The sequence below is a fragment of the Eleutherodactylus coqui genome, chromosome 3 (assembly GCF_035609145.1).
Source record: "Eleutherodactylus coqui strain aEleCoq1 chromosome 3, aEleCoq1.hap1, whole genome shotgun sequence".
Taxonomy (NCBI): domain Eukaryota; kingdom Metazoa; phylum Chordata; class Amphibia; order Anura; family Eleutherodactylidae; genus Eleutherodactylus; species Eleutherodactylus coqui.
Window position 1 is genome coordinate 79,402,460 of NC_089839.1, and position 17,478 is coordinate 79,419,937.

The following is a 17,478-nucleotide window of genomic DNA, read 5'->3' on the forward strand; positions in this document are numbered from 1 at the left end:
AGCCTTTCACCTGCAGCCTCTATTGAGCGGTGAGCCGCTGGTCACATCATGTAACTTCTGCATCACCTAAGCAGCCGCACTGAACTCATGACGGGCCACCAAGTACCGGGTAAAAGGCCGCACTGATAGCGTGAAGAATTGAAAAGGTGAGGGGAGCACTGTATGGCGGGGGGGGGGGGGGGGGGGGGAGAAGGCAAAGTTGCAGCACAATAAAAACTTTTACAGAATTTACATTCATCCACACATAGGCGGGAATATGACAGACAATATTTGCAAACGGTCTCAACCAAGCTTAACTCTTTCCAATCCAATTTTGGATTCAGGGTTTCCTAAAAGGCTCTCTTTTTGCTGTTATACACAACAGTGCCATCTGCTGGCTAAAGCCAGTGTGTGTGCACCAGAAAGGCTCCGACAGTGGAGTGGCTGGCAATAGATGGTAAGAATACCCTGTCGGACGTCTTCTGACATTGGAGCTGTAACAAGCTTCAAGCAGAATGTAGGAAGACAGTGGATTGGAAAGGGTTAATGGCTACAAGTGTAACAGTCTCTATATATGGCAACTTGGCAAGCAGAGCTGTGGAGTTGGAGTCCCATTTTAGTTGAGTCGGACTTATGCTAAAAATATATATTATAAATATGGTAAAATTAATTTAATGCAGAATTTCTTGCATATATAGGTCAAGTTTTGACTGTTCATCTAAGCTCCTATTTATCAAAAACATTGATAACTGGGATATGGAAACGCCAATTAAAAAAAAAAAAAAGTCAGTTGTTGCCGAAATCAGCTTGGGATATGCAGCTGATTTCGAGTCCCAATCTGCAGATTTTAACTCCGTTTTGGATGTGGAATTTGCCGCGGTATTCTCCTTTATGGAAGTCCTGCAGTATTTCCCCCTGTGTGAACGCACCCCAATCATTACTTCTTTCCAGCCAGTGTTACATAAACCTCTAGTCTGCGATATATTAACAGAAAAAGAAATGATTAAAATGTTCGTATTGTTGCGGTTGGTTAATTTTCGGCGTCTGATGAGCACCTGGTTCAATGGGGTTTTATTTCAGCCTCGAAATGTTCTTCACTAATCAAATGCTGCCATCCAGCCCTCACAAAGCCTTCTCATCAGCAATCAACTGGAATTGGCTGTATGAATAGAGACTCCGCTAACAAAAATTAGACTCAAGTGTGTCAAAAGCAGAAATACAGTAATCCTGGGGAAAATTGCAATCAGCGAGATACTAGATAAATCCAAAAGACAAGATGTTCCCGTGGCAAATAGAATACACAGACTTTCTCCTGCTAGCTACATCTAAATGATTGCGCACATTATTATGGATGTCAACCGAATACAGGTGCGGCGGCGGCGTCCTTCGGGTCTCTTACAATGTGTGCTTCACTGCTAAATATTAGATAGCAATGCTCAGGTCATGAGATTACTCCGCAGCTCGTTATCAATGCTGTGGACACATGTATTAACAGTGGCAATCAGGTCTTCTTGGGCGCTAGTGAAAAACTTTTTTTTTTTTTTTTTTTTTTTTTTTACAGCAAATTCCTTCTAAATGTGGCCCCGTCATGTTGCTATAAATTCTATTAAGCTGTTTTTTGGTGATTTTCAACTTTTTTTGGAAGCTGGGTGATTGGAGAGATGTTTTACAGAAGAACTCGCCGGCCATTCACACCATTGACTTCTGATGGAGAATGTGACCAGTGCAGATATCAGTGTGCAAGGGAGGGGGAGGAGGTGAGCTGTGATCATCGCCTACAGTGAATGGTGGATCCAATCGTAAGATGTTACAATCACCCTGTGTTTTTTCCCTTGTTCACAATGTGATGCTGTTTCTAGATAAGAAGTAGATACTTTTGTCTAAAATGAGACAATCTCTTAACGGTACTATTTGGTTCTTGTGATTCATTCAGGCGTCTACCGCGGGTACATAAAAAGGTCAAAATGTATTATTAGGGAACAAAAAGGATTATTACTTTTGGAATTGTTGTAGATAGATCGCTGTTTGTACACGATGCGCTTACTGCATCTCTTACATTTCATTACCCACCAGTCTGATGGAATACAGTCAATGTCCTATTGCGCTTACAAGGATAATTTGTAACGAAATATACCAGGTTGCTTCAGTCTAGTTTAAAGAAATCAATATCCCATTTCTGTAGTTTGCAAATCAGTAAAAAAAGGAGGGGGTGGCCTGGGACTTTTTGGAGTTTTTTTGTTGATAACCTGGATGGGTCATGAATAAATGATAGTCAAGGGTCTTCTACTGGGAATCCCAACCAATTAGTTGATTCCCGAGGCCGCTGTTACTACGGACAACTCAGGAAGCAGCTTGCACTGACCGTAGCGCAGTGGCCCAGGTTGGTATTGCAGGCGCAGCTTACACTGAGTGGCGGCTGTGTCTGCAGTACCAAATCGGGCTGCTGTAATACAATCAACGTAATCTGGTTCCTGCGCTGTCCTTAGTGAAAGCGACTCCAGGAATCAGCTGATTGGCAGGAATGCAGTGGACTGCCACCGATCATTTATTGATGATCTGTCCTGAGGCTATCCGCTCAGGTATCTCCATGGTAAGCGAAAGAAGCACTGGGACTCTTGCGTGACTGGTGGTCCATTGAGCCTCCTTACTGGGGGGTGGGGGTGCAGTAAGCCTACAGTGAGGAGGACAGAAGACACGGGAGCCCCCAATCTTGTGATCACCTCAACAGTGAGACCCCCAACTAATCAGTAACCTGTGGATTGGGGATAGCTTACAATCTTGGTCCAAACTCCTTAACAAGGTACTCCAGTTTTAGTACATAGAAGCTTAGGCATTGTACTATAGAGTAAAAGGTTACTCTGTCGATAGTGAAACATGTAATAATATTTTTATTTTATCAGTATTTTTCTTAAAAACAAATCTCTGCATCAAAATCATTTTTAGTTAGAAAAATCAACCTAAAGCAGACAGATTGGATGAAATCTATTATATTTTCTGTATTCGTAGGGTTATGTCTCTGGCATTCCTGATATTCAGGACATTCCCTAAGGCACTTTACACATATAAGAGACCTGTATATCCCACTGGTTGCCATTACACAAATATATTGGGTGGCTATTTTTACGAAGCTTCTGAAACCTGTGCCACAAAAATAATGAGCCCATGAATTTCACATTCCGACCGCAGTCTCAGCACATTTAGGCTACATTGTACAGGTAGTGATGGATGACAGGACTTGCATCACTGACCTCTCAGGTAAATAGGCTATTTAAAGGACTAAGGGAAGAATTTCATTAGAACTGTCCTGGAAAAACTATAAAAATAGCAGATTTCTGGTAATAAAAGGCCCAGGGCACTGCTGAGAAATTAGGCCAGAGTGCAGCATCAATACAAAAGCAGATTGTAAGGATTTTTAAAACATTTGACACTGACAAAAACTTTGGATCTTATTCGAGAAGTTTGCAGGTTTGAAGATTCATTTAAATGAATGATACAAACATACATTATCAATGTTAAAAGGGGTTTTCCAGCCTTAAAAAAAAAAAAATTGATGGACTATCCTCAGGACAGGTCATCAATAGTTGAGAGCGCCATATCTGTTCCCCACACGTTTCTCTCCACCACATGCCTAGACGTGGGACACTGACCTCTGAAGGTGATGTTTCGTACAGGAGCGCTGGCTCCGCTCTTCCATAAACCAGCTTTTCCCTCCAGGATATAAAATCATACATTCTTATGCTGGCGGGAGCCAGAAGATACCAGTTTGTGTAATGTAACCTCCAGGGCTGCCATACGTTTGTTCCTTACTCATCTAGCTACCTCTCAACATTAAACAACCCTGGTGAGAATACCTTCAACTGTCCTTCTTAAAGGCCCACTCCAGGACCTACCGGTTACAGACGTCCCCGACTCTAATAGAAGACCTAATTCTGCAGAAAAATCTTCCACTCACGCTCTCTCAAAAATGTGTAACATCCTTCTGACACTAAATACTCCAGACTATCCTCGTTATGTCTGTGGCAGTCTCGGACTCCGATTGGGACAGAGCCTCTATGCTCTCCCACAAACTGCTGAGCAAGAAAATAACTACAAGCGGCTCACTAGGTGGTACAGATGTCAAGACCTCATCCATTGTATCTATCCGTCAGTATCGGACTCCTGTTGGTGCTGTGGATCTGGGCTTGGAAACATGCTTCACATTTGGTGGGAATAAACAGCTATTTGACATTTCTGGAACTCTGTTTTCCAGATATATGAACACATCGCTCAGTTGGAGGCGTCCCCCCAATTGGCCCTACTCTCCATTATCCCAGGCTCCTTCGGCAAGATAAAAAAAGGGCCTACCACGACATTTCCTTATGGCAGCACGATCCATAATCCCTCACTACTGGTGTAGCCCTCATCCTCCAACTGTGCTGGAGTTTGTTCAAGACTTTAACTATCTAATGGGTATGGAAGAGCTAGTGCCGAAGGTTCATCCAACCCTTACACAAGCATGGGCTCATGGTTAGCATGAACCTCCTTTCAAGATACCCCAGGCTTCTTAAATTTGCTAGAGTGACCGATTGCAGCACTCCTGAGGTAATAATGAGCAACATATTGACAACCCTCAGTTACCGTGGGACGCAGCTAAAGCATACGATCACACTGGTATCCGACAGATACACCAAAGGATAGTCAATAATATTTTTAACCACTTCAAGACTGCCCATTGACTATAAACATCAAAGCAGCCCTTCCCCATCTCTCCAGGTATCTCTTAAACCAGAAAGTACAGAGTGGCTGGGGATCTCTTCTGATCTTGCGCTATCCGGCAGCAGGAGCTGGCTGTTACCGATAGCTGACCTCTGCCTGCAACAGCAGGGGTGCATTGGGACAGCGATCCCCGTGTTAGCCCCTTACATGCCACGATCTATGTAGCGTTCACGGAAGGAGCACGCTCCCTCTGTGACATCATCGGACTCTCGCGATATCGCAGAGAGCCCAACGGGCTTGTATGGCGACAGGACGCAGTTACAGGCGCCCTGCATTGCCAGTGCCTATGATTGATATAACAAGCGATACGTCATTGGAGGAGAGAAGTTCTGTAATGCCTCATCATAACGATCATAGGGGCTATGGTGCAAGTCCCCCACAGGGACAAAAATAGTGGGAAAAAAAAATCAAAACAGTGTCGAAATAGAAAAAAAAAATTTAAAAGAAAAAAAAAAAAGTAAACAAAAAAACCCTTTTTGTGCTTTTCCTCTATTAGTATAAAAAAAAGTTAAAATTAAAATCCCACAGATTTGGTATCGTCGTATCCAAAACGACTTGTACCACAAATTGAACACACTTTTAGCCAGCATGGTAAAAAGCGGTAAAAAAAAAACCCGTAAAAAACGGAGGCCAAAATGTTTTGTTTTTTTTTTTCATTTTGCCTCCCAGAAAAAGAAATAAAAAGTGATCAAAAAAGTTGTATGTACCCCAAAATGGTACCAATAAAAACTACAGCTCATTACGCTTAAAAAAAAGCCCTCACAGAGCTCCGTCCATGGAAGAATAAAAAAAGTTATAGGGCTTTGAATGCAGCTATTTAGAAAAACAAATCATTTCTAAAAGAAGGGTTATTGCAGAAAAGTGGAAAAACCTAAAAAAAAAAAATTAGGAGGTTTCGTATCGCTGTAATCGTACCGACCCGCAGAAAAACAATGTATTATGCTGCATGATTAACACTGTAAAAAGAAAAGTTTTACAATATAGTCAATGCCCCAAAAATGGCACCAATAAAAACTACAGCACAGCCACGTCGACAGAAAACTAAAAAAATGATGGCTTTTGAAAAGTGGAGATGAAAATCCCCCCAAAAATCATTGCAGCCTTATGCCACAAATAGGCCATGTCCATAAGGGGTTAAGGACCAGGTGACGCCCCTATTGGCGAATTTATTTAATGGCTATGTCGAAAATAATCTGGTCTGATTAAAGGGGTGGTCTTCTGAAATAGGTGGTCTCTAGGGAGGTTTCAGTGTATATAAACTGTGAAATTTTTGAGTGTATCATCTAAGGGCTCATTGACACTAGTTCTGTTTTTCAGCTCCATTAACCCCGTGAGTGGCACGCCCGGAAATTTTCCGGGACGAGCTCCACTGCTCATAGCGACATAGCCCGGAAGATTTCCGGGCTATGTATCACTATGGGAGCTGCAGAGCACAATGCCACAAGCTGTGACAGTGTGCTCTGCCTGCACAGTCCAACAGAGAACAAAGCAAGGGCTTTGAAAAACCAGCAGAAGATATTACCCATATGCCGGCAATCTCCTGCTTTGTTTACAGGTTGCCATAGAGACCATCGGCTTGTCAGAAGCAAGCCGATGGTCTCTGTGGCAGGGAGAGCTAGTGCTTGGCTGTCAGAGGACAGCTAGGTACCAGCTCTTACAGCAGAGATCAGAGAAAACCTCCGATCTCTGCTGTGTTAACCCTTTACATGCGGCAGTCTATGTGACTGCAGCATGTAAAGGGCTGTCACTGCAGCATGTAAAGGGCTGTCACCATCGGACACCCGGAATCTGATCAGGGGGTCCTGATGGGTCCCTGTGGAAGTCCCCTAAAGGGACAAAAAAAAAAAAAAAAATTAAAAAAATAAAAAAAAAGTTACAAAATTATATAAAAAAAAAAACAATAAAAACACTTGTCTCCCTTTACTTTGTAAAAAAATCAAAAATACAATCACACATGTGGTATCCATGCGTCGTAATGACCCAGAGAAGGAAGTTAATACATTATTTAACCCCTTAATGACATGGCCCCTTTTTTTCTTTTTTCCCCCCATTTCTTTTTTTCCTCCCCCTGTTTAAAAAATCACAACGTCCCGTAAAAAACAAGCCCTCATTTGGCCATGTCAATGGAAAAATGAAAACGTTATGGCTTTTGAGACGCAACTGCAAAATTAGTTGAAATTCAATGATTAGACCATTTTAAAAAACCTGCCCTGGTGGGCACGACAGGGTGGTAGGAAACCCGCCACTCAAGGGGTTAAGAGAGCAGGAAAATGGAACCCATTGGTTAAATGAAACTGTCATATGGCAGAAACCATCAGCGTCAAAAGGACCCCGCTAACTAAAACGAGGTCCGTTCAAGTTTCCAGGCAGACAGAATTTTACAGGCCATGGAGGCGCCGCACGGAGCACTATTTGATCCTGTATTGTAGCGGAAATCAAATGGAACCTCCGACGCTGATGAGAACAGGCCCTAATTGACATTTTCGAAGCTCTAAACCCGAATACATTCGGCCACCATTGATCTTACTATTATTGGTTTGATATACCAGTGTCCAATAAAGTGAATATTCAGGAATGTTACCTTTAACGAGCTCCGGTTTGTAGGCCTTTCTCATTTGCTGAATGAAGTCATTATAGAAGGGTTCTGCTTGCTCGGAAGGCATGGCCATGTGGTAGTCAGGCTTGTTTCCCTTTAGGATGCATTGCAAGGTAAACTGGCTGACACACAGCACTTCGTACTGCTTGTCCATGACACTTTTAGACCAGTGTTTACCGCTGTCATCCTCAAATATGCGAAGGTTCAGAATCTTCCTGATCCTGGAAGGAACAAATGCAGCATTTCATTGGCAGGAATAAAAGGTGGAATTTAAGGGACTCTCACCAGCGGTATGTACGTATGCACTTGTCCCATAGTACTGTATTGGGTTTCAGATGGGTCCTAACAATAATACCAGGTGGTCTAATCTTAACCTGGGAAAGATGGGTACCTACCTCTCAGAATGCTCCTCTTTTGGGACTAAGCCTACAAATAAAACCAGGGAAGGTAGGATACCATTTATATGGTCCAATAGGAGTGTTAGGACCCATCTGAGAGCTTGGCCACCTGAACGCTGAAGGATGGGCCAATATGATTTGATCAAATTCTATACAATAAGCTTGTATTATTTAATGTGATTAGTGTGTATACTGCAATTTGGTATATTTCTGATATACATGTATTTTGAGTGTTGATGCCACTTTTTTGGTTTCTGCTACTGTGTTGCAGCCATGGGTTTAACGCCCGTTTACCTTCTGTCCCTCCTACTGAACCATATAACTGGTATCCTACCTTACTTGGTTTTATTTATAGGCTTAGTCCCAAGAGAAATGCACTCTTAATAAGGTACCGTATTTTCCGGCGTATAAGACGACCTTTTAACCCCGAAAAATCTGCTCTGCAGTCGGGGGGTCGTCTTATACGCCGGGTATACAGAGGTGGTGCTGTACCCCCCCCCCAAAAAAAAAAATCAATCAATACTCACTTCCTGCGGCGCTGCTGCAGGCTGTCGCTTATGCACGCCGACAGAGTATTGTTTTCTGCAAGTGGGGCTTGAATGCTCCGCCTCTAGAAAGCTAGTGCTCTGATTGGCTAATTTAGTCTGGCGTTAGCCAAATCACAGCCATTCATGACGTCATGAATATTATATTATATTTATAGTCCCAAAGGAGCATTGCATGGCAATTTAAGTCTTCCGACGCCTACAAGGAGAATCTGTACCCCTCCTGACATAGGAAAAAGGAGCGGACCAGGTGGAAGGTGCAAAGCTCCAGTCAATGCCAACACACCTCATCAGTAAGGCTGACAGTTATTAAGAAATAGCAGCTTAACACTTTGGAATCCAATGTCGGACCTCACCGGACATTAAGATCTCTCTGCAAAGCTCCAATGTCAGATGAGGTCGGACACGTTTCTAACACTATGCAGGACAGCACTCCGATGCCAAAGACTTTTCCGCACTTCTGGGAGTGCATGCACAAAGCGGTCTGAAAAGAGTCAGATTTTCAGACCATGTGAGGATTTCACCAGCGGACAGCGTGGGAACGTGCGAATATAAAAAAAAAAAAAAAAATAATACATCCCCAGCTCCCTGTCACCTCCCTGAACAGACCATAACTTAGTTTATGGTGCTGCTCCGAGGTGACCGGTTCCCTTCAAGTCTTTGGTCCACTATGGTCTCCGCTTCACACGGCTTCTGTCCTATCAGTTTTTTTAGCTGGATAGAAAAGCACCGTCCTTCGCACTTTTCTGACCGACGTAGCGTCCGTTTCACACACTACATGCTATGGTTCTGTCTGGGCTTCCATAACTATGCCTCTTTCGCATCAGTTTTGATATCTCCTTTATGTATATAAAATTAAAAGGCAACATTCAAAGTATGTAAAGATTTAAAGGGGTTTATCCAGTTTGTGGAAATTGATGGCCTGTCCTCAGGATAGGATCAATATCTGATAGGGGTGGATCTGCTGGCCGAAACTTCTGCCTGTCAGCTGAGGAGGCTGTGGTGTAGCCTCCTCAGTGTTTACACCAGAGTAAGGCTAACTGCACACAGCCAAGCGTGATATTGGGCAAATATTGCAATTATCAACATGCGTTTTGCCCGCAGATGTGAGGTGGTCTTCAGGCAAGAACACAGCGCATCACTTCTGTGAAATTCTGATCTTCTGGCACAAGTTTCATGAGTCATAAAGGATTGGAAGTGTTCCCGATTGATTTCAATGGGAAACCTCACATCACACAGCGAGAGCCATGAAGGTATTCAAGGTCCCACTGAGATCAATAGTCGATGTATTACAAGCAGCGCAAAAAAAAGGAACGCCATGAATTTTCTTACTCGCAGCACCGCTGTCAGGGAAACATCACTCATGTGAATGGAGTTCATATTCACGTCAGTTTTGTGAGTCTTGCAACGCAAAAAACTCACTCGAGATAAGCCTTAGGCTGCCTGTCCACAGGTGCTGCAATATCCTGCGGCGGATGTCCGCCGCCCGGGAGTAGGAGCCAGCTGATAGGCTCACTACGGAGAATCGCGGCAATTCGCAGCATGCTGTGATTTGCCGTCTGTGAGCGGAGAATCGCTATATTTCTCCGCTCGTGAACAGGAGGACTGCGCCTTCCATAGCAACGCTACGGAGAGCGTTCACTGCGTTCCCCGCGGGCGGATTATAATTGTAATTGAAGACTCTGCACCAGCCGCACAAGCACCTATACTCCTAAAATTAGGATAGTATTGAAAATTCGGCAAATTTTCCACAATGAAAAATTTGTGGCAAAATCTGCTTCAAAATCCGAACCATCAGTGCGGATTTTGGTGCAGATCCATAGCCGATTTCGCCCTTTCAATAGAAGAGGTGAAGTCTGCTGCGGATCCGCCCCAGAGCCGCCCCGTGGTGCGGATTTTGATGTGGCAATAATGCAGATCTTGCAGCGTATTTTCCGCAGTGCCATCCATGTAAATGTATAAAATACTTACATATAATCAATATCTTTCTGGGTGTCTTCCACGGAAATTCCCAACAAGACGCAGATTCCACGCCCGATGGAACTGATCTGCTCTTCTCCAACTGTAAGACAGAGACATATAAGGAGCGTTAGCTGGAAGTCTTATCTATTCATCTCACCTCTTGCTTATATATGAGAAGGGTCCCCACAACTTCTACCAAGACGAGGCTACAGCGGTGGAGACATCCGCATCTCTGAGAGATGGCAACAAGTTCTGCTAGGTGAACAGACCCAGCGGTGACCATCGCAGCTCGCAGACCCTAAATATTGCTATTTTCTGACATTTCTCTGTGATCTATCATAAGACTAATGCGAGTGGAGGTTTGTTTTATCACTAAGCACATGTGTCTAGACTCCAGCTGTCGTAGGCGCCAGAAGAGCTGACGGCGCACACAACGGTTACCATCATCGCCTATGGATGATGAAGCCCAACGGTGGCATCTGTCCCCATGGGCTATAATGGCCTCCATCTAACATGTTTCACAGGATGCCCTTATAACCTATAGGTGACGAATCCCATGGTTAGGTTGCTCTCACACAATGCTGCGATTTTATGCGGCGTTTTCAAACAAGTTACAACGTTTGACAGCATTTTTTGTGACAATACGGGATTTTCCTGCAGATGCAGGAATGACACATAGTAATTTACGGATTTGGGAGTCCACATACAGACTACAGCCTGGATCTCCATAGGAAACAATGAGACATAAAAACACTTCCCAAAGACCGCGGCACGGCGTCCATGTGACGCTTTTGTCAAGTGAACGAACCACGAGGCCGGATTTACCCGAGCGGATGCACATTTGCACTGAGTTTTTTGCAGAATAGGCGCACACAACTGCGTTTTTTTCTGTACTTTTTACATGCTCATGTGTATTTTCACGTGCAAAAAAAAACCGCCAACGTGCGCTCGGCCATTGAGATGGGGAAATAGTTTACGCAGTTCCATATGTGATCTTTGTCTGCACAAATGCACAGGAAAATAGAGCGCGCTGCGTATTTTTTGCGTGACCAAAATGCGCACACAAAATGCGCTTACGTGAATGAACACATTGAAATCAATGGTTTCTATTCTCTGCGCACGGCATGCGCAAATTTTTCATGTGCGAATACATCCATATAAATCCGGCCCCAGCTATGTGTCACTGACGAGGGTAAACGTGCCGGCCGAGAAATGTTTGTGGCGATTTCTTTAACCGGAAACCATTAACCCCTAAAGGACCAGACATATTTTAGTGAATTTACACAAGTGGTAGTTTAAGGCCTCATGTCCACGGGGAAAATAAGAATTAAAATCCGCAGCGTTTTTCTCGCACGCGGATCCGCGCCCCATAGGGATGCATTGACCACCCGCGGGTAGATAAATACCAGCGGATGGTAATTAAAAAATTTCTGGGGCATGAAAAAAAATGGACATGCTCCATTTTAGTGCGGATCACGCGTGTGGGAGCTCATAGAGCACATAGCGCAATTCATCTCCCGCATGAAAAATAAAAGACCATTACAGTGCATCCGCAGCCCAAATCCACGTTACAAATCCGTGGACATGAGGGCCTTATGGTCCTATTTTTTCCCCCGGCCTGCCAGAATTATTTTTCTGTTTTTGGTTTTCGGCACATACGGGGATAGATTTTAATATCTTTTTTTCACTGATTTATTTCCATTTTTTCCTTTTATTAGGGGGAATAGGTACATAGTACATTTTTTCATAACTTTTTTACATTTATAGTTGTATATCTTTTGATATTAGATTTACGTTAAAATAAAAACACAGGAATGGGATCATTTCATTTCGGACGTTTTCATATTTTTTATTAATGCTTTACTTTTTTTTTGTAACATCATTAGTCACTGTCAGAGCTGGTCAGGGGTCTGCTAAGACCCTGCAACTCTGACATGCCGGCGATCATGTGATCCCATGCAGCAAACTACACTGCGGCCTCTTGCATTCTTTACATAACACTCATTGAGCTCTATGTAGCCTGTACAGGCGACAGCAGGAGTTAAAAACCGCTTCTGCCTTCTCCTCCGGGTCCTCGGCTGTGTATGACATCGGACCTGCTCATGCTAGGAGCTTTAAATCTGTGCTGTATATTTACTATCGACTGGGATTAAAAGGGCCGTATATTTACTGCGCTTGGGACCAAGCTGCTCAGCTTTTGGCCAATTCCCCCTTTGTGCTTCCTATGGGGAGGTCATCTCCTCCCCAGCAGAAACGAGGGTCATTTAAGTGTTTTGGAGTAATGCATTGCACGTTCACACAGTGAATTTCCCAGATTTGCGCAGTATTTGCCACGGATCCGTACAGAGATCGGCCCTACTGTCATGGGACTTATCCGTGAGTGGGTTTCCTGAAAAAGAATCCACATGAAGGAGTAACAGATCTCTTCCTTTATCTTCTTCATGGGGATTTCAGATCCACGTGCTGAAAGATCTGCGCCATACAGACTGCGGCACAGACTCCCATTACAACGGAGCGGGGGGCTTATATGTGTGGATCGTGGCGCAGATGGCACATCAAATCCACAGCAAGATCCGCCACGTGAACAGCGCCTAACTATAGTCTGCGGGGCGTGTTCACTTACGTGCGGCAAACAAGACGCACCGACTGAAATAGCTAATTACTTCCAGGTGTCTTTTATTCCCCCAGCGGAATTAATCAGTGCTCCGCGCACCTCTTTGCATTTGCCCACCGCCCACTGACTTCTATGGGGCCTTTGGCGTGCAGAAAAGTAGAACATACTGTGGGGTTTTTTTGCGCTCGACCGAACTGCGCATACAAAATACGGAAATGTGAAAAAAATCTGTTGAAATCAATGTCGATTCTCTGCATACTGACCTCTGAAATTTTAAGCGCGCAAATATGCCCATGTGACGCGGCCATTATGGCGCTATGACACAGCAGCGGTCTTGTCTGCGGTAAAAAATATATACTTTGTATGTAAAAACGCACACGCATGTTCCGCTAGTATTCAATGGTAATTACTATCAGTAATGTAAAACCCAAAATCTTCCTTTTTCAAAACCCATTATTTTAATGCAGACAAACGCCCGGGGGACTTTCACATTGGCGCATAACGCAGCGTAACACGTAGCTGAAGCTGCCATTGTGGAAATCACTCCAAAATCTGCACGGACACATGCGGATACTCGCCGAGTCCTGTGGATTTTAGTGCAGAATTTCCGGCGTGTCGCAGGCAGCTATACATCAGCGTTCCTTTTTACCACCGAAGGCCTTAGTCACATGACCGTTATTTAGACGCGTTTAAAAAAAAATAAATCGCGACCCTCCAAACTAACGGATCCCAATATAATCATTCAGATGCGTGATTTTTGGGCGAGTACAAAAAAATTGCTCAGCGAAAAACAGAACACGGGCGCATTCAGTCAGCGCCGCTCGCTCCTGTATAAGAGCGCAGGAATGATTAGCGCTGGGACGGCGAGCTCAACATCGGTGGCCCGACAGATAGTCCCATTCTGGAGCATCCTAGTACAGAGGCGTGCGGCCACCTACCTGCTGCGGCCCACGTGTGCCACTCAGTAGGTCTATACGGTCATATGTGTTGAAGTGCCCAAAAGAAGTGTGGGCGGAGCCCAAGGCCGGCTTCACACAGGTAGTAAAATGGCGCAATTTTACGGCGACGTGAGAGTGTGTGAAATGGCCCATGTTTCTCCGTGTCTTCGGTCACGTGTCCGTGGTCTTTACGTCTTCGCTGTGGTGTGAGAATAAAAATGGTGGCTGCGCCATCTGGCTGTGTTTTTTCTCGCCCCGATTTCCTTATGGGGCTTTCAAAATGTCGCAGCGCAACACCCAAACTTGCGCTTTATAACATTAGCAACGCCTCTTGTCATCCATTGCGTGAGAAAACCGCATGCTGCCGCGACGTGCGATGATTTTCCAGGAATAAGCATTGCTGACGCTCAAATATCGCATGAGCAGATATGAGATATTGTCGTGATTTCTTAAAGCACAAACACATCCTGTTCGCACGCAATCGCGATTTGACAAGCGCGATATTAGTTCACGTTTCTCGGCCCGATATCGCGCTCGCCTGCGTGAGAGCAGCCTAATTACTGGGGGGTTCCAGTTGGCCAGATAATTGGGGGCCACCGGTAGCGGGAAACCTTCCTCTGACCGTCGGAAATGAAGACGCAATTGTTCGTGCGGCCTTACGTCGCAGGGCGAGGGGGCGGGGTTAGGATACGAACAGCGGTGGGATAACATAGAAGCAAGCCCCAAGTCATGAACCGTCCCTTCAGGCCCCTTCACACTGGTGTTTGCACAACATTTGCGCGTGCATCGGCGTATCTTACGGCACTTTTTCCTGCCAGAAATCCGTGTTCATATGCGTGCGACAAACAAAGGCGCCCAATTGAAATGGCGAATTAGTCTGAGGTTTTTTTTTACGCAGCGTATGACGCGTCTCCGCCGTTCGCGCCCCACCATTGACTTCTACGGCGGCTCTGGTGCACAAATACGCCGAAAAACAGAGCAAAGGTAAATATCCGTATGTGAGCGGACGCCATGCGTCCTGTTCTAAGCAGGTTGTACGCGCAAATTTCACGCAGATCTGCCCGTGTGAAGGCGCCGTAGCGCAGTTCTCTTCCATGTGCCGGTTCCTCTCCGGTGACAGCTGGGTGGCTGTCTGTGGTGCTGTCACCCAGCTGTCCTGCCATGCAGGGGGCCAGCAGCCGTCTCCATAGCACCGGCAGGAAGTGCCCCGAGCAGCCGCCCCCCCGCCGCCGCCACACCCCCGGCGGCCGCACTCACCGGTCACCCTCGCCTGGGTCACCCTCTGGATTACCGCCCTCATGCTGCTCTGCTGGGCCACGAGAAGGGAGCCGTCGCGTCCAGCTGTCGCAGCACCTCTACTTCCTGCAAGCAACCTGGTGTTCTGGCGCCCTCTGGCGGCGAGAAGGGAGTCCGACAGCTGTGAGAATAGCCGGCTAGCAGCGCAGCACTGAAATATGAGGTTATGAGGTAATTGCACTGAACCTCATGGCACCCGGGCTTCAGTTAGCCGATTCTGTCTCCTTAGTGGCCCTATATTTGGCACAAGTCCCTCTGTCATCACCACACAAGCTCAAAGGTGAAGAACGGCGGTATTTGGGCGAACAGCACTGGAACGGGAGAAGCGGCGAGTATAAAGTGAAGAAACGATGCCATCAAGTCCGGAACTTACTTAGTGTTTTCTCATCCATCACACAGCGGGTGCGACGTATCAGCGAAAAAATATGCTGCAACCCAGAAATCCCCTGGTCGGGATAAATCCTCGAAACGACTTCCAATGCCAACATAGAGGCACCTGCAAGCTTTCCCTGCGTCGGACGCTATAAACTCCCTCCCTATTTTCCAGCTCCCATAGGAGTCTATGGGAGCCGCCGGTGTATATCAGTCAAAAGATAGAACCAGACCTATCTTTTCCAGCCGTGCGTAAAAGCGCGCCGATTTCGGTCACATATGTTCTCTTTTTTTTGCAGACCGCTGGTTTTACGCTCCGCAAATTCACCCGTGTGAGCGAATGCATTGGAATCCAATGCCTCAGATGGTCACGCTTTTCGGCCAGGCGTGAAATCGCAGCTACATGGCCGCATAAAAACCGCTCGTGTAAATAAAGTCTCAGGCTGCCTTCACGGGACCGTATATACGCTGGGCCATGTGAGCGCATGCATTGGATTCAGGGGCTTCTATCAGATGGCCGGCGTATATACACAAGTAAATAGCTGGGTATACATATACGCTCGTGTGAAGGCAGCCTCACGCTTTGTGCACACGAGCGTATATACGCGCCTATTTCCCCGCGTATATACGCCGGCCATCTGATAGAAGGCCCTGAATCTAATGCATGCACTCACATGGCTGGCGGATTTACGCGGGTAAATCGCTGAACGCGTCAACAACCTCCATCACTTGTCTTTCATCGTTCATTTAACGCAGGCGTAACAATCATCGTTGGCTCGTTAATTATCATTCAGTCCGTTTATACAGCAAACGTGACTAGACGAGTAAACGATGTATCCGTCTAAACTGGCTGCACGAGTTAACGAGTTAGCGGCGACGTCACTCGCTGATTCGCACGTTCAAATGAAAAAACGGCTTGCCTAAAAATCAGCTCTGCTCCCCTCACATTTGAGGCCCCTAATGTGGTTTTCGGGGCCCCAAACTGATGCTAGAGGCCCTTTAACCCCTTAGTGACCAAGCCTGTTTGCGCCTTAATGACCAGGCCAAATTTTGCAAATCTGACACGTGTCACTTTAACATGTTAAAACACCAGAAAGGTTTTGCATATGCAAGCGATTCTGACATTGTTTTTTCGCCACATATTGTACTTCATTTAGGCGGAAAAAAAGACCGATAGAATTTGTGTTTATTTATTAAAAGCGCCAAAATTGGGAAGATTTTGAAAAAATCGTCATTTTTTCACATTTCCAACTGCAATATCTCAAATATGTGCAAACATAATATAGAAATTTTTGCTAAGATTTATATTTCCATCCGTTTACTTTATTTTGGGCGCACATTGGAAAAACTTTCGTTTTTTTTTAACCATTTAGGAGACGTACAAATGTAACATTACTTTTCAGCATTTTGAGGAACACTTTGTTTTCCTACACCAATCCAAGATTGGAAAGGCTCATAGGAGTCAAAATGATAGATACCCCCACAAATGACCCCATTATAGAAACTACACCCATTAACGTATTCACTGAGGGGTGTCATTAGTATTTTAACCCCACAGTTTTTTTCAGGAGTCAATGCAATTTAGAAGAGAAAAACAAAAATTTCATATTTTTGCAAATATGTCATTTTAAAGACAGGACTTTTTTCTATAGTACACATGAAAATGAGGATTTGCACCCCAGAATGGATACCCCTGTTTGTCCCGTGCTCAGAAACATACCTATTGTGGCCCTAATCTTACGTTTGGATGCACAATGGGGCCCAAAATGAAAGGAGCAATAAGTGGCTTTCGGAACAGAAATTTTGCTTGAAGGAGATTTAGGCCCTATTGCACACTTGTAGAGCCATTGAGTGACCAAAACGATGGAGAACCCCCACAAGTGACCCCATTTTGAAAAGTAGACCCCTTAACGAATTTATCTAGGGGTATAATGACTTTTTTGACTTCACAGTTTTTGAATGAATCTAAGCCAAGCCGAAGGAAAAAAATTACAATTTTCATTTTTTTGGTAATTCTGTCATT

The 17,478-nt window shown here is 45.0% G+C and overlaps 1 protein-coding gene across 1 annotated transcript in view; it reads right to left on the bottom strand.

The window, feature by feature from the left end:
- DTD1 (D-aminoacyl-tRNA deacylase 1) overlaps positions 1-15,160 on the bottom strand; it is a 102,588-nt gene extending 87,428 nt beyond the window's left edge. The window contains exons 1-3 of the mRNA XM_066595770.1: positions 15,045-15,160; positions 10,245-10,335; positions 7,316-7,551 (exon numbers count right to left, since the gene is read on the bottom strand). Coding sequence (XP_066451867.1) covers positions 7,316-7,551; positions 10,245-10,335; positions 15,045-15,087 — 370 coding nt within the window. The 5' untranslated portion in view covers positions 15,088-15,160. The remainder of the gene's footprint in view (positions 1-7,315; positions 7,552-10,244; positions 10,336-15,044) is intronic.
- Between the last annotated feature and the right edge of the window lie 2,318 nt (positions 15,161-17,478).